At 40.0% G+C, this 21,595-nt stretch overlaps 2 protein-coding genes across 2 annotated transcripts in view; one reads left to right on the forward strand and one right to left on the reverse strand.

The window, feature by feature from the left end:
• Positions 1–1,584: 1,584 nt before the first annotated feature.
• rps14 (ribosomal protein S14) lies at positions 1,585–6,335 on the forward strand. The gene is made up of 5 exons (XM_062432981.1): positions 1,585–1,633; positions 3,027–3,178; positions 3,269–3,430; positions 5,220–5,296; positions 6,232–6,335. The coding sequence occupies exons 2-5, from the start codon at positions 3,030–3,032 to the stop codon at positions 6,297–6,299; spliced, it is 456 nt and encodes a 151-aa protein (XP_062288965.1). The 5' UTR covers positions 1,585–1,633; positions 3,027–3,029; the 3' UTR covers positions 6,300–6,335.
• Positions 6,336–11,397: 5,062 nt separating this feature from the next.
• Positions 11,398–21,595, reverse strand: part of LOC133993699 (NLR family CARD domain-containing protein 3-like) — a 79,532-nt gene continuing 69,334 nt past the window's right edge. Inside the window, exons 12-16 of the mRNA XM_062432714.1 lie at positions 17,316–19,117; positions 16,651–16,824; positions 13,693–13,866; positions 12,914–12,960; positions 11,398–11,972 (exon numbers count right to left, since the gene is read on the reverse strand). Coding sequence (XP_062288698.1) covers positions 11,398–11,972; positions 12,914–12,960; positions 13,693–13,866; positions 16,651–16,824; positions 17,316–19,117 — 2,772 coding nt within the window. The remainder of the gene's footprint in view (positions 11,973–12,913; positions 12,961–13,692; positions 13,867–16,650; positions 16,825–17,315; positions 19,118–21,595) is intronic.

Consider the following 21,595-nt stretch of genomic DNA (forward strand, 5'->3'; position numbering starts at 1 on the left):
GCTCTGAGATCTACCGACTCAGGTCAGATAGTAGAGCTCTGAGATCTACCGACTCAGGTCAGATAGTAGAGCTCTGAGATCTACCGACTCAGGTCAGATAGTAGAGCTCTGAGATCTACCGACTCAGGTCAGATAGTAGAGCTCTGAGATCTACCGGCTCAGGTCAGATAGTAGAGCTCTGAGATCTACCGGCTCAGGTCAGATAGTGGAGCTCTGAGATCTACCGACTCAGGTCAGATAGTAGAGCTCTGAGATCTACCGACTCAGGTCAGATAGTGGAGCTCTGAGATCTACCGACTCAGGTCAGATAGTAGAGCTCTGAGATCTACTGACTCAGGTCAGATAGTAGAGCTGAGATCTACTGACTCAGGCCAGATAGTGGAGCTACTACTAGCAGAACTGAAACCAGGTTAAAAACACTTCTCTTCTCCTGTGCTTATGATTGAGCTCTTTATTTCAAAGCACTTTACATTTTAATCTTTCATTTGCACTGTTTGTCCTTTTAATGATTTTAAAGCTAATCATTATTTTATGCTGCAACCTTATATTTAATGCTCTATTCTAGTATTTTATTTCTCTCTCTTTCTATTTTTCTGTACTTTGTTTTTATTTTATTTTTTATTATTAGTGGGGGGGGGGGGGGGGGTTAATGTTTCCATGTTTTTACTATTATTGGGTTTTTATGTTTTTTTATTTTCTAATTCTTACTGTTAAATGTTTGTTTAAAGCACATTGAGTTGCCATTGTGTATGAAATGCTCTCTATAAATAAAGCTGCCTTACTGGCAATACTGCAAATATTACCTCGACTGTTACTACTACTACTGTTAGCACTATGCCTGATACTAATACTGCTGCTGCTTCACATGTTAACGTTCATACTAAAAGTACTTCATGTACTAGGCTACTACCACTAGTACAACTTCAACTAGAATTACTTCAACTACAGCAAATATTACTACTACTGCTACAGTTACAGGTAGTAAATAGTAGCACTACTGATTCTACTAGTGGTACTTTTACTGTAATACTGCATACTACATCACTATAATACTGCAGTACTTTTACTGTAATACTGCATACTACATCACTATAATACTGCAGTACTTTACTGTAATACTGCATACTACATCACTCATAATACTGCAGTACTTTACTGTAATACTGCATACTACATCACTCATAATACTGCAGTACTTTACTGTAATACTGCATACTACATCACTCATAATACTGCAGTACTTTTACTGTAATACTGCATACTACATCACTATAATACTGCAGAACTTTACTGTAATACTGCATACTACATCGCTCATAATACTGCAGTACTTTTACTGTAATACTGCATACTACATCACTCATAATACTGCAGTACTTTTACTGTAATACTGCATACTACATCACTATAATACTGCAGTACTTTTACTGTAATACTGCATACTACATCACTCATAATACTGCAGTACTTTTACTTTATTTTGTATTTTGATGTAATAATAATACATTTGAATGTATACATCCGGTGACCACGTGGGGGCAGCAGCTCGTTCCCGCGCTGGCTCTCCTCAACTTTGGCCCCGGAAGCGGAAGTTCTTTCCTTTCTTGTTCCCGCAGCGGATAGAGACACAGAGGTGAGAAGCTCCGCGTCCAATCCGACATTAATCTTCTTTATTTTCCTCCATCTGCTCCTCTAACTTCTCTCCTCTGACTCTCTGCTGCTTCTCGGGTTTGTTTCAGATTAAATTATTCTGCTGTGTGATTTTAAACTTTAGTTTTTGTGTGGTTTTAGTTTCTGAGTCGAACAGCAGCAGCACGTCGCCATCTTAGCTCCTCGCGCTCACTTCACGGCGCGAAACAAACTTAATAAATACATTTACTCTTCATTAAAACACGTGAACATGTTTGTTTAATGTTTATCTGATGTTAACGTGACGCAGCAGGTGAGAAACGTGCAGGTGAGGGTTAGTGTTAAGGGTTGGAGCTAACAGGCTAACCCGTTAGCATGTGTGTGTGTTTCGATCAGTTTAGTATCGATGAGTTTGATCAGATTTGGATCAATAACAGCTGTCTGACTGTGTGAAGCTGCTGCTGGTTGTTGGTGTTTAAATCAGACTGTTCTGAGGTCAGTTAGCTGCTGTGTTTAGCTGCTGCGATGCTGAATCAACCATGTGACCCGCTAAACGCACTGCTTCCATTATCGGACACGTTAAAGTTACTTATAATTAAAATTTTTATTGTTAAATATAAAATAAAGTAACTCAGATTAAACTTCTGCTGCTGCTGTTAGTGGTGAGCTCCTGCAGGTTGTTATCAGGCTAATATCTGTAGTTTGTGATTGAAGTTTATTTCCATGTTTTAAAGTTTATATTTAATTGATCAGTCTGTGACGTCATCAGATGTTCAGGTTAACTCTGATTGATGCTGACTTCTGATTGGCTGTCAAAGTTGAGGTTACTAAAGGTCAGATTTATTTTATATTTAATGGTTGATAGAAACTGATAACGTCACTTTATATAATTTTAGTTTATAGTTAAACCGATCGGCTCTATTGATCATAAACTGATTGATCTGTAGAAACTCTGATCACGTTACTGAAGTTAATTCATCCTTCATCTTTCCTCTTCTTTACCTTCTACTCCTTCTCTTGTATCTACAAACATTCCTCTTCCTTTCCTCTCCTAACTCTTTTCTTTCACTCTTGCTCTTTACTCCTCTCCTACCTTCTAATCTTTTTCCTCTTCTCTTCTTTCCCATCTCCTTCTGTTCCTGTATCTACTCTGTCTCATCCTTTTCTCCTGTATTTACAAATGCTCCTCTCCTTTATCTACCTCTCTATATCTTCTCTACTCTCCCTCTCTCCTCATGTATCTAATCTCTTCCTTTATCTTCTTCCCTCCTCTTTACTCCCCTGTCTCTTCATCCTCTTTCTTTTATCTCCTCTTCCCTTCTCTTTATCTACTCCTCTCCTCTCTTCCTCCTGTTGTAATATATCTAACCTCTGTCTCTCCCTTTTCTCTCCTGCAGACGATGGCTCCTCGTAAAGGAAAGGAGAAGAAGGAGGAGCAGGTTATCAGTTTGGGTCCTCAGGTCGCTGAAGGAGAAAATGTTTTTGGTGTTTGTCACATTTTCGCCTCTTTCAACGACACTTTCGTCCACGTCACCGATCTGTCCGGAAAGTAAGTCTCCTCCCGTCCAATCAGCTGCTGTCTGCTCGTCTCTCTGCTCTCTGATTGGTCCTTAACTCTGTCCTTCCTGTCCGTTTCCAGGGAGACGATCTGCCGTGTGACCGGCGGGATGAAAGTGAAGGCCGACAGAGACGAGTCGTCTCCGTACGCCGCCATGTTGGCCGCGCAGGACGTCGCTCAGCGCTGCAAAGAGCTCGGCATCACGGCGCTGCACATCAAGCTGAGAGCTACCGGAGGCAACAGGTAATCAATACACACCGATCACTGATCAATAACAAGCTGAGAGCTACCGGAGGCAACAGGTAATCAATACACACCGATCACTTATCAATAACAAGCTCAGAGCTGCAGGAGGCAACAGGTAATCAATACACACCGATCACTGATCAATAACAAGCTCAGAGCTGCAGGAGGCAACAGGTAATCAATACACACCGATCACTTATCAATAACAAGCTCAGACCTGCAGGAGGCAACAGGTAATCAATACACACCGATCACTGATCAATAACAAGCTCAGAGCTACCGGAGGCAACAGGTAATCAATACACACCGATCACTGATCAATAACAAGCTGCAGGAGGCAACAGGTAATCAATACTCAATACTTACTGATCAATAACAAGCTGAGAGCCACCGGAGGCAACAGGTAATCAATACTCACTGATCAGCAGCTGTCTGATCGATACCTGACAAACAGCTCCGATCAATTTAATCACTGATTTATCACTTAATCAATTAGTTAATTGCCTCATGTCTAAAATATTGATCAGTGATCAGAGAAAGTTGATGAACCGATCGATCAATATTTAGATATTTTTGTCATTTTTACTTTAAAGACAGATTTAAATGATTATTGATCAGTGTTCCTGATGCTGCGTTCATGGTCCGGTCAGAGAGTCGTAATTCAGAGACTCAGTAACAGTCAGTGTGTGTAATGATTCCTCCTGTTCATACTGACCATTATTAGATCCCTTCATCATGTTTACTGTAATGATTCCTCCTGTTCATACTGACCATTAGAAGATCCCTTCATCATGTTTACTGTAATGATTCCTCCTGTTCATACTGACCATTAGAAGATCCCTTCATCATGTTTACTGTAATGATTCCTCCTGTTCATACTGACCATTAGAAGATCCCTTCATCATGTTTACTGTAATGATTCCTCCTGTTCATACTGACCATTAGAAGATCCCTTCATAATGTTTACTGTAATGATTCCTCCTGTTCATACTGACCATTATTAGATCCCTTCATCATGTTTACTGTAATGATTCCTCCTGTTCATACTGACCATTAGAAGATCCCTTCATCATGTTTACTGTAATGATTCCTCCTGTTCATACTGACCATTAGAAGATCCCTTCATCATGTTTACTGTAATTATTCCTCCTGTTCATACTGACCATTAGAAGATCCCTTCATCATGTTTACTGTAATGATTCCTCCTGTTCATACTGACCATTAGAAGATCCCTTCATCATGTTTACTGTAATGATTCCTCCTGTTCATACTGACCATTAGAAGATCCCTTCATCATGTTTACTGTAATGATTCCTCCTGTTCATACTGACCATTAGAAGATCCCTTCATCATGTTTACAATGGAAGTGAAGGAGGACTAAACCCACAGTCCTCCTTCTGTGGAAACATGGATTTAAAAGTTGATCTGAAGCTAAAATGAAGCTTCAGTCAAATCTTCATCTTCAGTGTTGTTAGTATAAAGTCTTTGTGTTACTATGGTTACACCACAGCTCAACAGGAAACACTAAGAGGGAATCTGATGTTAAAAACACTGTAAATGTGTCAGATATCATTGATATAATAACTCAGACTGATGAAGATCAATAGAAGCTGATCAGATGCTTTATAATGACTGAGATCATCAGTATGAACAGGAGGAAGGAAGTTAAACAGCTGAAGCTCTCTCTGCATCTCTGAGCTCAGAGTGATAAATAAATAAATGTATAAACCTGTATATTTAACTCCAGTATAATAATATTAATATTAATGTGTTTTCTGTGTTTCAGGACTAAGACTCCCGGTCCCGGCGCTCAGTCTGCTCTCAGAGCTTTGGCTCGTTCAGGCATGAAGATCGGACGCATCGGTGAGACGATATGATCAATAATACACGTTAATAATGTTTAGACTGATTTATTATTTATGATTATTGTTTTATACGTTAACTTTTATAACATCAGCTGCTCAGAAATATAAGTTTTATTCCATATTAGTCCTCAGTGTGTCACATGAAGCTCAGCTACAGTAACTTAGGGGTTAAACACCAGCAGCTGTTTGGTTGCTATGACGACACAACGTTTAAAGTTTGTAAAAGTGTCTTTAAAAAGTAAAAATGAAGATTTAATATCGACGATTTTCATCATGAAACAAAAAACTATCAGAAAAACTTAAAGTATTATTATTACCAGTAGTATTTATAGTATCAGTAGAATTATTATTTGTAGTATTTATAGTATCAGTAGAATTATTATTTGCATTATTTATATTTAAAGTGTTTTATCTCTGCTAACAGACCTAAATCAGCTGTTTCCTGTTTTCACAATAAAAGTATTTTTATAGTAGAACTGAGTTTTTTCCAGTTTAGAGCTGATTGAATAAAACTTTATTGACACAGAGCAGCAGACTAGTGATTGAATAAAGCTTTATTGACACTGAGCAGCAGACTATTTGTAGTGATTGAATAAAGCTTTATTGACACTGAGGAGCAGACAGTAGTGATTGAATAAAGCTTTATTGACACTGAGCAGCAGACTAGTGATTGAATAAAGCTTTATTGACACTGAGCAGCAGACTAGTGATTGAATAAAGCTTTATTGACACTGAGCAGCAGACTAGTGATTGAATAAAGCTTTATTGACACTGAGGAGCAGACAGTAGTGATTGAATAAAGCTTTATTGACACTGAGCAGCAGACTGTAGTGATTGAATAAAGCTTTATTGACACTGAGCAGCAGACTAGTATTTGTAGTGATTGAATAAAGCTTTATTGACACTGACCTCCCGTTTCTTCTTCTTCTGCAGAGGACGTGACTCCGATCCCGTCAGACTCCACCAGGAGGAAGGGCGGCCGACGCGGTCGCCGTCTGTAAACAGGAAGTCTTTCTGATAATAAAACGTCAAACATCCGTCTGGCTCTGAGTCTCTGTTCGCCGTGACATCACAGCTCCGCAGCCAATCAGGCACCAGCTGAATGAAGTTAAACTGTTTTAATGTTTAAACCCAGAAGAACCTGAACAGTGACTTTAATCACTTTATTCCTCTTTAAACAGTTAAACTCTAACATGTAATTATCTATTTTAGGTTTAACTGTCTTCAATATGTTGACTAGTCTGAAATATCTGCATTCATTTATTGTTTATTATAATATATATGTTATTGTCACCTTTGTTTAGTTCTGAAGGATCATTAATGTTGAACAATCAGCTGTTTGTTGAAACTGGAACCAAACAACCGTTTAAAGTTTATTAGTTTGTCTGAAGATCAGATGTTTAGTCAGTGATTCTGGGACTGAGATGTTTTTCATATTTATTATTAGTCTTATATTTAATTCATAATGATTTTAAATCAACCTGCAGAAATTCTGATTAATCAGCCCAACAATTATTTTGTGTTCACAAAGATTCATATTTAACATTTCTGCTAAATTATAACAAAAGTTTAATCTTAGTTTTTAGTTTTAAAACACAAGAATTCATTTAATTTAACTGATATTTAGTTAATACATTTTATATTATTCAATTCACTATTAAAACAAAAACATGTTATTAAATTATTTATTATTTAAAATGTAGAAGGGAATCTCGTTCAGTGAAATCAGTTTTTTTCATATTTCATTGTTTGTTTCTGTAGTTTATTATTAAGTGAGACGGTTCTGATCCAGCTGCAGTTATATAGAGACTAAGAGTTTCAATGTGAAGCTTCAGATTAGTGTTTTAGTAACTTTCATTATGTTGAGAATCAGATAATATGAAGATATTTAAATATATCACTCCCTGAACCATAAGAACATTTAAGACATAAATAAAACAATAATCTATAAAGTGAATTGCAATATAAAGAGCAAACAGCAGAAATATGTAAACAGGTTATACAATCAGATATTTTTATTATTATTAATCCCGTAACGGTGAAATCTGCATTATTACAGCAGCAAGTTGACAGTAAAATATAGAAGAGCAGCAATAAGAATAAAGAACAATAAATAAGTATTAAAACAATAATAGTAAAAATATATAATAAAAATAATTGACACTATTTAGAGTAATATTAGTAATGAGTGATAATATACCAGAAGTCTTATTACAGATTAAAGTGAAAAATTATATTAATATTGCACACCATTTAAATTATTAGTATTTTCTGTATACATGAAATATTAATATTGCATATTAGTAATATAGTATATCTACTATAACTATAACTATACAACCGTTATATTATTACACAATAAAAGAGTTTATATTCCTCCAGTGTTTGTGGAGATCAGGTTCATTATTTAACAGTTTGAGGAAGAAGCTGCAGATGAAGCAGGAAGTGTTTGGTCCCTGATGATGTTTACGGTCCTGACCTTTCACATAGAGTGTGTATCTGTGTGTGTGTGTTTGTTTCTCTGTCCTGGTGGGGACCACAACCTGAGACATCACTAACCCCATGGGGACCGACTCCTGGTTTCCATGGGAACGAGCATTAGAATCAATAGCAAACAGCCTCCTGATTGGCTGGTGCAGGTTTTCCTGACTGTTTGAACCCCAGAGGTCACACACGGTACTGCAGTGAGGGAATTTCCCAGCTGGACCTTTTCCTGACAAAGTGTGTAAGTGTGTATATTAGCATATTAGCTTCCTATTAGCATATTATCTTAGCAAATAGCCTCCTGGCATTCTGGATTATAAGATGCAGTGTTAATGGTTAAGTTTAGGGTTTCAATACAACATTTGATCAAATCCTTGTCATGAATTGTGCTGTAGCTTTTTGATATTTCAAGTCACTTTTTTGTTCAAAAAAATTATGAATTTAGCAGTTAAACTATGTGTCTAAACCGTTTGGAAAGGGGTAGTGTTAGGGGTCCCCACAGAGTATAAAAACAGGTATGTGTGTGTGTGAGAAATAAATTCAACCCCAGCGATCTATGAGGTGACAGATGTCGCAGCCAGATCACCTTCACATCCACCCAATTGTATTCACATTGTTTGATTGTATTATATTCTTTTTTCTTTTTTTTCTCTTTTCATTTTTTAAAAATTTCTGTTATTCTTCGTGTATCTTTGGCAACACTATTTAAACAATCGTGCTAATAAAGCACTTTGAATTTGAGAAATAAATTCAAATGAACAATCAAACTGTTTCTACATTTAAATATAAATTGGTCAAAAGTCAAAATACCTTTAATGTCATTGTGCAGAAAATACATTCATTTATTATTTATTAATATGCTAAACCATATGTCTGTCTTTCTTAAAGAGCATAATATAAAGTATTTCAGTATGAAAGCACGTGTTTTTAATGTGTGACCTGTATCATGCATGAACGCCTGCACACACACATTATTTCTTACTTTGGAAGTATACTTGTATATTCTTCTGACTTCTTTTCATAATGTAATAGTCCCATAAAGCATTTCACTCTATTGGCGTTTTTCCACTATACAGTTCTAGCTCGACTTGACTTGACAAAAATCAAACCCGGCATTTTTAAATACCAACAACAGCGTTACAGAGATTAGTTTCTCTTCTCTTGCTTTGTGTGAGACAGAAAGCCTCATACAGCAGCAGGTACACCATCGCCTCCATGTCCTCCATTGTTTATGTGTTTGTGTCGCGTAGAAAACAAAGTCACGGCAGTTTAATGCAGCGTTGCTATGACGACCCCGCTCAAGTTGAGGAGGAACTATAGTAATGGAAAAGGTTCCTGGTACCAAACAGAGTCGAGTAGAGCTAGAACTGTATAGTGGGAAAGCACCATAAGTATTGTACAATAGATAATTGTGCACCAGTGAAAACCAAATGTATTTGACGTTATTCAGGTCTTAATATGTTATGCAGTACAGATTTGCAGCTAACTGTTAGCTTTAGCATCGTTGACAGTCCATAAAATAAGACCGGGAACACTTTTCAGCTTATTACCGTTACAGCTTTTAACCATAGACACAGTTAGTGTAGTTACCTAACAATGTAGAGAGAGATGCTTCACCTGTTGATGTTCTGTGCAGTCTGGAGGAGTCTTTGCAGAGGCCTCTGGTCCACGCTGTGATGTTACCCCCACACATTTAAAACTGGAGACCTTCTCCACTGCTTCACTTGGTTTTGATTGGTTTTCCTCTTCTTCCTCAAGTCCACTACAGTTATTAGTTAGTTCTTTATTTTTGCACAAATATTACACCAAACAAAGACATAATATAGAGAGCAGGGAGAGGCAGAAACCCCAAAATGGGCTCCACCTAAAAATATTTAAAAATTACATAATATTACAGAAGATAATATGATTACATAGAACAAACCAAATGTATTTCAATATATATATAATACCAAAACAGAAGAAAAATGAGAGTAAGTGTGTGCAGAAACAAACAAAAACAGACAAAATACATTAAGAAAAATAATTCCTCCAGACATCTCATAACTTTTCAAAGACAGTTTTTTGTTGGGAAAGCTATTCCACAACTTGTTTCCCCTAAATCTTAACAAAAATTGACGTCTGCTTGTAAAAACTTTGGGTGGATGAAGATTTGATGATTGACGAGTCTGATATGAATGAACCTGTGAATTTGCATTGTAGTAAAATCGAAACTTGAAAAAATATTTCCTTCACATGAAAGCATCATGAAAATCAATCTAAAAACAACACAACACTCTGTAAGGTTGCCTAAACACAGCCAGTAGTACTACTTGAACATACATGTTGCCCTCCTTTCCACTGACTCTCTGGTTAAAGTCAGTCCCCAGTCTCTTTTCCATTGACAGCATGGCCAGTGGGTTCAGCCTGTCCTGGGTCATGGTGCTGCTGAGGAAAGTCTTTATTCTCCTTCAGGTTGAAAAGACTTCTTCAAGATTGTTCTCTCCATAAACAACTGGAATAGATCCACAGCACCACAACAGGCTCTGAACTCATCCTGCTGTAGATGAGACTAAACTCTGTCTTCAGCTTGCTTCCACTGAGCATCGGGTCGGCCTTCAAGGTGTTGCTCAGTGCATCCTCAGGAAAAATGTCCATTTCACTCACATCACCTAAAGTTACCGATAAGTTTATATGCTTAACAATAGAAACCACTATGTATATTTTAGTTATTGTGACTTAAGTCCTGATTTCACTGTAATCTGTTAGTTGTTGCAATACCTGAACAGGACAGTAGATGGCGCATTAAGCACTGTACACTGCTGTGATTAAATATAACTTATTAAACTTCTTATTTTAATAATGAACTGTTCCCCAAATCAACTGTAATAGTCAACATTACTTTTAACCATATTCCATCATTTCTTATTCTTTTACATGTTATTCATATTTATGTCTTTTATAAAGTCTTTTTAAGCCTTTACAATATTAATAACAGGAATGCAGCTACTACCTGATGCTTAGTCCTGTTGGAGCTGCTGGATGCAGCCACTGACTGAATCTATGTTCCTCTTCTGGAGCTTGGCATAGCAGAGGTCCACATGTGGCCAGATGTGGTGAAACAGCTGCAGACAGAGCTCAGCAATGCTAAGCCTGCTAAAAAACCTAGCTTCATGTTATTGTTTTGATGGCTGAGGCTACTTTAAGCTTTAGCATTCCCATTTTTCAGAGAGATGTTTTAGGTCTGGTCCTCCTGTCGTTGTACACAACAGCAACAGATAAAGCAATGAAGGGAATAACACAGCTAGCCAGCTCTGTTTATCATAACAGCAGAAGTCCTTATGGGTTAAACTTTATTTACATCCACAAAGTGAACAATATGAAGTTAATGTGAAGTCAGATTCTGTTCCTTTAAATAAAATGTAAAAAAAACAAAGTTTGAACATTGTTTGTGTTCAGAGAATGAAGAGTAGGAAGTGTTTGAATGTTATCAGGTAGAATTAATCATATATTCAATATTCAACAATAAAACCATGAAAGTGAAGTTTTTTTAGATTAATTTAGAGTTTTAAGAACTTCATCCTGCAGCTGTTCCCATTATTGTGTCCACCCTGCAGTTCCTGATGACTCTCCCTCCTACAGAGGACACAGAGACATTGAGGAATCAGAACCAGAACTGGTCCACCAGACCCCAAACCCAGCACACAGAGGTTCAGTGAATGTGGTGTTGGAGGTGTGGAGGTGGATCAGTGTGTCAGAGGAGACTCTGTAGAAGGACAGAGTGCCAGCAGGACAGTCCACATACACTGCTACTCTGTTAGAGACAGAGGAGGAGGAGGAGGAGGAGGAGGAGGAGGAGGAGGAGGAGATGGGTGTATAGTTGTTATTGTGCCAGACAGAGTAACCATGAACATAAGAGCAGTCCAGACTCCAGGACTGATCATTCCATCCAAACCAACAGTCAGTACTGCCTACTTTCCTGCTGATTCCTCTGTAACTCACTGATATATAAACTCTTCCTCTCCACTCGACCTCCCAGTAACAGCGACCAGTCAGATCATTTCTACTCAGCAGCTGAAGACAGGAGTCAAATCTGTCTGGATGATCAGGATATGACTGATCCTCATACACACGTGTCACCTTCCTGTTGTTATCAGACAGTGTGAGTTTTCTGTCCATTGTGTTTGGATCCAGTTCCAGTTCACAGGCATCTGATGGAGAGAACGAGACACAATACAGCTGCAGTTTATCATCTGTTGATTTATTAACTACTTTACTGAAACCATTGAAACTTAAAGTGTCTCCATGACGACTGTGTTGGCCTCATACCAGCAGACAGAAGCAGGTGTGCACACAGTCACACAGCCTGATAACAAAGGCTGCATCTCAACTCTCTTATTTCATATTTCCTCCTCCATCCTGGCCTGAACAGGAAGTTGTTCTGCTCCATTTAACGTTCGTCCCAAGTCTTTCTACAGTATTTCTGCTCTGAGGAAACGTGAGAGCAGCCTTCACTCGAGTCTTTTAGCGGCTCACACGCCTCCTTATTTATTGATGAGCTGCTGCAGCTGATCACACTGATCTGATTCATCATAACATCTCTGCAGTTTCATACTGAAGTGGAGACACATTACACATTCAACTCAAGTCTATCATATTTACATTTCATTTCTTTTCTGATTCAATGAAACAAATTCATATAAATGTTACAGATTACTATCTCTGCAATGAATGTATTCACTATGTTAGACCTGATGTTTCCTCTTCATGTTCCTTCTGCTAAAAGGAAGTTGAATCTTTTTTTTTGAACAGTCGTCTGTTACAAACACATTTTAGTCCAAATGCTCCAAACAGCTGAAATCAGTATGAATGAATGAACTTTATCTGCAGGAGAGACATGAGGGACATTTTGGAGCAGGTAGCGCCACCATGTGGACATTTATAAAACATTTCTCTTTTAACTCCTGAACTGTGATGAACACAAGGAAATTTCTGTTTCATGGATTCATTGGTTCAAGATAAATGTCAGTTTAGGCCACGCCCATTTCTGCCAAAACACATTTTCCATCATTTTGAACTTTTTTCACTTCTTTTACATATTTCATCCAGTTTTTCTCAAAGTTCTCATGAATCAAACTGAAAACACACTCACACTTCCTCACACCAGGTTTCAGTCTCTGCAGTCCACCATGGTCCATCCTGGAGGAAGAGACAAAGACACAATCAGCTTCATACACCTTCACTCATATCCACCATTAAACGTGAACCAGAGTCCCTCAGTTAGTCAGAGTGTCTGTCCATCTGTCCATACCTGAGAGTGTCCATCTGTCTGTCCATACCTGAGAGTGTCCATCTGTCCATACCTGAGAGTGTCCACCTGTCTGTCCATACCTGAGAGTGTCCATCTGTCTGTCCATACCTGAGAGTGTCCACCTGTCCATACCTGAGAGTGTCCACCTGTCTGTCCATACCTGAGAGTGTCCATCTGTCTGTCCATACCTGAGAGTGTCCACCTGTCTGTCTATAACTGAGAGTGTCCATCTGTCTGTCCATACCTGAGTGTCCATCTGTCTGTCCGTACCTGAGAGTGTCCACCTGTCTGTCCATACCTGAGAGTGTCCATCTGTCTGTCCATACCTGAGAGTGTCCACTTGTCTGTCCATACCTGAGAGTGTCCATCTGTCTGTCCATACCTGAGAGTGTCCATCTGTCTGTCCATACCTGAGAGTGTCTGTCTGTCCATACCTGAGTGTCCACCTGTCTGTCCATACCTGAGTGTCCACCTGTCCATACCTGAGAGTGTCCACCTGTCTGTTCATACCTGAGTGTCCACCTGTCTGTCCATACCTGAGAGTGTCCATCTGTCTGTCCATACCTGAGAGTGTCCATCTGTCTGTCCATACCTGAGAGTGTCCACCTGTCTGTCCATACCTGAGAGTGTCCAGTCTCCAGTGTGGATCCTCCAGTCCAGCAGACAGAAGCTTCTCTCCTGAGTCTCCTGGATGATTGTAGCTCAGGTCCAGCTCTCTCAGATGGGAGGGGTTGGAGCTCAGAGCTGAGGCCAGAGAAGCACAGCCTTCCTCTGTGATCAGACATCCTGACAGACTGAACACACACAACACTTCATCTAATGAGCTTAAAACCATTCTCAACTCAAACAGGATTTTGTCCTTCAGGCATTTATTTTCACACTCAGCGCCCCCTGCTGTATGTTGGTGTCATGCAGATACATTTTAGGTTAGTAGAAGGAGAGAAAGCACATGTTGCTGCTGGAGGCTGAAACTGCTGAAGCTCAGAGTTTAATCTGATGCCATTCTGTTTTTACTTTGGCAGAAGAAATGTCTTTAAAGTTAAATATTGTTTAGAGTGGGACAGGATCTGCAGACAGCAGTGGTCAGTGACAATCTCCCCTTCATGGAGGGAATTCAGTTGGAATAATGTGACTCGATTCTTTCATACTCCGGCGCAAAGCCCAACTACTCAAATCAGACTGCCTGCTCGAGGTCCTGTGGAAAGTTTATTTAAAAAACCAGTATGTGAATATGTGTTTATACGTAAATGTGTGTACTGTCTGAGCTGTTAGGATAAATGAGGTGTGGGTATCTATGTATGTATAGTGTGTTTATGTTGATTCTGCTGTCTCATCTAACACTCAGATCCTCCCAATTATATGTGTTTTGTGCCCAGTTGGGCATGTACATTATTTTGTTTACTGAAAGTAACATGAATAAAAAGTAAATTACATTAAATTAGATTAAAGCTGCAAGCAGCGTTGGGCGGGACCTCGCACCCTTGGGCACGTCGGACTTTGGCGAAGCGGAAAGGTTTCCATCAGGGGCATTTAGACGCATTCAGACCCGGGCATTTATCGGACACTGCAATAAGTACATGCGTTACACACACACACACACACACACACACACTCTCACACTCTCTCTCTCTCTCTCTCTCTCTCTCTCTCTCTGTCTGTCTGTGTAGACATTTAGACTGAGCAACTGAAATGAACCTCCAACACTTTGATGAGTCAAACAGGAGAGGAACTTATTTCCAGTGAAACCTGTAGATATGTTGTAGTAGGTAGCAGGTAGTTCATGCTCATGTAATTTGTGTTTGATCTAGACTTTGACAGCAATGTCAGTGAAGTAGTTGACAGACTGCACAGATATCTAAAATTATAATAATACAGTCAATAAACTTGAACTAGAAACAGAAAACTGAGGCACCTTTTCCTTATCTGGAATCATGACACGTTTTCTCCACTGGGTGACCACAAATGAATCTGGATGACTGCTTGACTTCATTACAAACTGAAATCCTCTGAAACTGTAACTTGTTAGAACAAACTATTCATCAAGATGACACAGAGACGACTTTCGGTGGCACTGAAGTGAATGGCAGCCTAAAAACCCCGCTCCCAACCGGTGGAATTTTAACCCCCTTTGAAGAACACACAAAAAACTGTATTGAAACGTAACATGGAATGGGATAAACATAAAAAGACTAAATGCAAACAAGGCTCAAGACGTGATAAAGGTGAGACAGTTGAAGAAACATACAGCGTGGAGGAAAGCAATGAGAACAACGGCGACACTGGCGAGGCAGAAGCTGCAGGCCATCTATAACGAGATTCATGCCCTCAGGTCGGATCTTAAAAGTGAAATGAGTGAATTCCGACTTTCCTTTCGTAACGACATGAAGAAGGAGTTGAATGAGTTTAGAGGAGAAATCAACCGGAAACTCCAGGAAGCTACAGGTGAGCTACAGGCTACCATAGCAAGAGGCCGAACAGCGCATATCCGACATTGAAGAATGGGACGCTGCAACGAAGGAGGCTCTCACCCAGGCGCTTGAAGCCCAAGAGAACCTGCAAGCTAAGCTTACTGAGCTAGAAGCACGCTCACGCCGGAGCAATCTCCGTATATACGGACTACTGGAGGAATCAGAGGGGTCCAATCTAGCTGAGTTTTTTAACGAAGTAAATAAAATCAGAAGTCGGCCTGCCGGTCGTGGACATGGACCTCGGAAAACAGCGCTGCCACCGGCCACTTGCGCCAAAGCCTCCCCAAGACACACACGCCTAGATCACTGGTGCGGAAGAGTTGCTATGTATGTGGACAAAACTCTGAAATTCAAGGTGTTGGACAATATGTCTGCAGCAGTGGATAATATTTTGGAATGCATAACAGTTGAAATTTATAAGGAAAAAAATAAAAATGTAATCATTAGCTGTATATACAGTATTGATATGTTTAAAAACTGGGTGGAGGAAATCTTTGCTAAAATGATCAAAAAATGTTAATTTGTGTAGATTTCAATATTGATCTGTTCAATCAAAAGAAACATACAATGACAGATGAATTTATCAACACCATGTTTAGCATGAGCTTATTCCCGAAAATTACCAGACCCAGCAGAATCACATGTCATTGTGCCACTCTCATAGACAATATATTCACCAATGACATAGAAAATAATACAGTTAGTGGGCTATTAAGAAATGATATTAGTGATCACTTACCAGTTTTTACAGTATATGACAGAAACTATAGGATTAATAAGTCGGGTGAGAAAAAAGAATACAGGAGACTGAGAACAGAGGAAACAATAAATGCTTTTAAAAATGACTTACTGGCGCAGAACTGGGATGATGTATATCGAAATAAAGATGTTGATAGTGCTTATGAGGAATTTCTTAGAATATTTACCATACTATATAATAAAAACTGTACCATAATGCAATATAGCAGGAAACTAAAATATGCCGCATATTTCCTGTGAATAATAAAACCCTGTTGGAAAACATCTGACAATCAGAAATCCTGACATTAAGGAAGCTGGACCTCATAGTTTAGAAAAATATATCAAATATAAACTGTGTCTTGATCTGACCTGAGAGTTTCCAGTGTACAGTGTGGACTCTCCAGTCCAGCAGAAAGCTGCTTCACTCCTGAATCCTGCAGGTTGTTGTTACTCAGGTCCAGATCTCTCAGATGGGAGGAGTTGGAGCTGAGAACTGAGGACAGAGCTGCACAGCTTCTCTCTGAGAGGTTACAGTCACTCAGCCTAGAAATATAAAGAAAGAAAACACAAGCAATAGGTTACTAATTTAATTTATTCTAAAAAGACAGCAGACTATCTAAATAATAATAAATAAAGCCAACTATCTGAGTACTTACAGAGCTTTTTTGGAGGCTTTGACCATTGGCAGCAGCCTCAGAAGAACCGCCTCTGAAGCAGAGTATTTCTTCAGGTCAAACACGTCCAGATCTTTTTCTGATGGCAGTAGGAGAGTTTCCAGTGTACAATGTGGACTCTCCAGTGCAGAACACAGCTGCTTCACTCCTGAATCTGGCAGGTTGTTGTTCCTCAGGTCCAGATCTCTCAGACTAGAGGACTGGGAGCTGAGAACTGAGGACAGAGCTGCACAGCTTCTCTCTGAGAGGTTACAGTCACTCAGCCTGGAGAAGAATCAGCAGAACAAAAGAAAACAATTGTAAATATTACTTGAGTTAAGATTAAACTACATTAATCTGGATAGTTCTGTGTGCACCTACAGAGCTTTGTTGGAGGCTTTGACCACTGGCAGCAGCCTCAGTAGAGCCTCCTCTGAAGCAGAGTATTTCTTCAGGTCAAACACGTCCAGATCTTTTTCTGATGACAGTAAGATGAAGACCAGAGCTGACCACTGTGCAGGAGACAGTTTATCCGTGGAGAGACTTCCTGATCTCAGGGACTGTTGGATCTCCTCCACTAGAGAACGATCATTCAGTTCATTCAGACAGTGGAACAGATTGATGCTTCTCTCTGCAGACAGACTCTCACTGATCTTCCTCTTGATGTACTCGACTGTTTTCTGGTTGGTCTGTGAGCTACTTCCTGTCTGTGTCAGCAGACCTCGTAGGAGAGTCTGATTGGTCTGCAGTGAAAGACCCAGGAAGAAGCGGAGGAACAAGTCCAGGTGTCCATTTGGACTCTTTAAGGCCTCGTACACAGCACTCTGGTAGAAACGTGTTGTTTTGTCTCCGAACAATTCAGACCAGTGTGATGTTGTTTGTTCTTCTTCCAGCAGATTGACTCCATACTTGATGAATGTCAGATGGACATGAAGAGCAGCCAGAAACTCCTGAACGCTCAGATGGACGAAGCAGAACACCGTGTCCTGGTACTGCCCTCTCTCCTCTGTGAACACTCCTGAGCACACTGAGGCTGCTCTGATAACGATGCCACACTCTGTCAGGTCTGATTCATAGACGATCAGGTTGCCTTTCTGCAGCTGCTCAAAAGCCAGTTTTCCCAGAGACTCAATCATCTTCCTGCTCTCTGGACTCCAGTGTGGATCTGTCTCAGCTCCTCCATCATACTTGACCGTCTTCAGTTTGGCCTGAAGCACCAGGAAGTGGATGTACATCTCAGTCAGGGTCTTGGGCAGATCTCCTCCCTCTCTGCTTTTCAACACATCCTCCAGAACTGTAGCAGTGATCCAGCAGAAGACTGGGATGTGGCACATGATGTGGAGGCTTCGTGATGTCTTGATGTGGGAGATGATGGTGCTGGCCTGCTCCTCATCTCTGAATCTCTTCCTGAAGTACTCCTCCTTCTGTGGGTCAGTGAACCCTCTGACCTCTGTCACCATGCCGACACACTCAGGAGGGATCTGATTGGCTGCTGCAGGTCGTGTGGTTATCCAGAGGCGAGCAGAGGGAAGCAGTTTCCCCCTGATGAGGTTTGTCAGCAGCACATCCACTGAGGTGGACTCTGTAACATCAGTCAGGATCTCAGTGTTGTGGAAGTCCAGAGGAAGTCGACACTCATCCAGACCGTCAAAGATGAACACAACCTGGAACTCTTCAAACCTGCAGATTCCTGCTTCTTTGGTTTCAGTAAAGAAGTGATGAACAAGTTCCACCAAGCTGTACTTTTTCTCTTTCAGCACATTCAGCTCCCTGAAAGTGAATGGAAATGTGAAGTGTATGTCCTGGTTGGATTTGTCTTCAGCCCAGTCCAGAGTGAACTTCTGTGTTAAGACTGTTTTCCCAATGCCAGCCACTCCCTTTGTCATCACTGTTCTGATTGGTTCATCTCTTCCAGGTGAGGCTTTAAAGATGTCTTCTTGTCTGATTGTTGTTTCTGGTCTGTCTGGTTTCCTGGATGCTGTTTCAATCTGTCTGATCTCATGTTCATCATTGACCTCTGCAGTCCCTCCCTCTGTGATGTAGAGCGGTGTGTAGATCTGATTCAGAAGGGTTGGGTTTCCTGCTTTAGCGATCCCCTCAAACACACACTGGAACTTCTTCTCCAGGTTAGACTTAAGTTTACGTTGACACTTTGCAGCAGGAGTTCCTGAATGAACACACAGCTGGAACAGAAAGATAAAGTGAACATTTCATTTAAACTGGTAGAACACAACATGTGATTCATGTGTCAGTCTGAAGGCCTGCTGGTCTAAACAGAGCAGCATGGACACTGTTAGGACCTGAATGCTACTTTAGTATTTCATCTGTAGTTGATGGAGTTAATAGTAAAAGGTGTGTTTGTACATGTACACACCATAAATATGGAGTCCAGGTGTGTTTGATGCTGCTGTGCAGACTGATCACTGGGAACCTCTGAGCTCTGCTGCTGAACTCTGTGGAGAAAACATCACGTTTAAGGACATTTAATGACTCAAATCTGCACTCAGCTTATTAAAGATGTTCTGTCATGATGACTAAATGAACTCCTGTAAACGCTGCTCTGATTACTGGATGTTCAATTCTTACCTTCCATCAGCAGGTTGTCCATCTTTAAACCTAACAGGAAGACCCATAGACCGGCCACTCTTCATGGACACACAGCTGGGTTCAGGAGAGTCTGCTCTCTGCTGCTGCATCCTGATACTAATAAAACAGAGACAAAAGCATGAAGTTAAAACCAAAGACATGAAGGATTAATCATCAGTTTAAATGTTCATATTGCTGCAGTGATGAAAAGAGGATGGCAGCGACTTGGTCATGAGTCAACAGAAGAAGAAGGAAGTGAGGATGTTCAACAGGAGTTCTATGGCTCAGTAACAATCTGCCAACCTCAATAACTAAAGATGGAACTATAAACATCCCAGTTCACCTTCAGATGGATGAACACAGCATCAAGCAGCTTTTACTCTGTACAGACTCTGTTAGAGCAGCTACAAGCTGATCCAAACATCTTTTTAAAGACTGGCCATGGTGCTTTATGTGTTTTCACAGATGTTGTGGCATCAGCTTCCTCTTTCTGTGTAACGCTGTCATCCATCAAATGTTTAGTATCTTCTTTTAATAATCTTCTGTCCATTTCCCAGCTGATCCAAACAGATCCTGATAATAACTTTCAATCATTTTCTCATGTGAATGGGATCATTGATCATATTGTTCTCCTGATATATCAGAGAAAAAAGGAAAATATCCTTTTTCATAATTTTTCTCTTCTTGTTTGTTTGTTTGTTTGTTTAGAAGAGAGGAGGCAGAAGAAGAAAGAGAAATAAAAAGGTATGAAATGAAACTGGTATAAGTTGTGCCTGAATGAGCCGGTAGATGAGGGTGAGTTACAAAGGAGTCGGGATCAGGTGGATTAATATTGTAATTATATCAATGTGTTGTCTGTTAAATTGAATAAGATGAAGTAAATAAAGTGAAAGAGAAGTAAATAAAGCCACAGAGGTGTGTTACATGTCAGTGTTGTCCTGCAGAGGGCAGCAAACACCTGCCAACACTGAGTAAGAAGCTCTGTGAGAGAGGAAGATGAGTCTTTCTGAGATGAAGATGTTCCTGTCACACTGAACAATAATCAGCTGTCCAATCACAGCTTGGAGGCAGAGCCGTGGGCGGAGCTTATCAACACCAGCAGAGGTGAAGTCAAACATGACAGACAGCCTTTGACTATGAAGTTACACACATATTGATATAGTGACCATGTTGGTGTCTTATAACACTGAACTCTTTGACATGTGACTGTTGTACAGGTGAACACTGTGATGTCACTGATGAAACTATATATTGATTCCTCTTCTCAGTAGAGTCACATATTAAACTTCACTTTTAAATTCTTACCTTCCATCAGCAGGTTGTTCATCTTTAAAGAAAATAGGACTACACATAGACCAGTCACTCTTCATGGACACACAGCTGGGTTCAGGAGAGTCTGCTCTCTGCTGCTGCATCCTGATACAAACAAACAACAAATCAAAGAGTTTAAAAAGATGAATGTTGAGCAGACTGTCAGCAGCTGAAGTTTTAGAAGCAGAATGAAAATCAGTAAGAAGACAGTGGATGAGAAACGTTCTCCTGTTCATCAAAATGTCATCTGATGAAAGATGCTGTCTCATCTTAGTTGATTAGTTGACTAATCAGTGGTTGAGCTCTTTGTTAACTCACAAAGTTAGTAGTTCATTCTGAGTTATTGTGACTTATTATTCAGTAGTTGAGTGTCAGATGTGACAGTGAGTGTGAATAATGATGGTGGAGTGATGTGAGTGGAGAACAGTGATGGACAGTTAGAGATCCTCATCTCACCTCTGAGCTTTGGTCTGGCTGTCATGTTCCCCACACAGAGAGCTTTTAGAGGGAGGGACTCCCTCCTCTCTGTCCTCACACTGATCCATAGCAGAGAAACAGCTGCTGGGAGAGCTGCACTCACTCACTACAACATGGAAGATGTTCAGCTGCTCAGTTCACATCCAGTCACAGAGACTTTGGAGCTTCAGCTGTGGAGGAAACACAGAGAGAGAAGATGCTGCTGATTCTCCTTCATCAGTCCATCTGATGTGAGGCTGCTGTCACTTCATCATCACTTCACTGTCAAAGTCTACAAACATCAAATG

Source organism: Scomber scombrus, chromosome 14, assembly GCF_963691925.1.
Source record: "Scomber scombrus chromosome 14, fScoSco1.1, whole genome shotgun sequence".
NCBI lineage: Eukaryota > Metazoa > Chordata > Actinopteri > Scombriformes > Scombridae > Scomber > Scomber scombrus.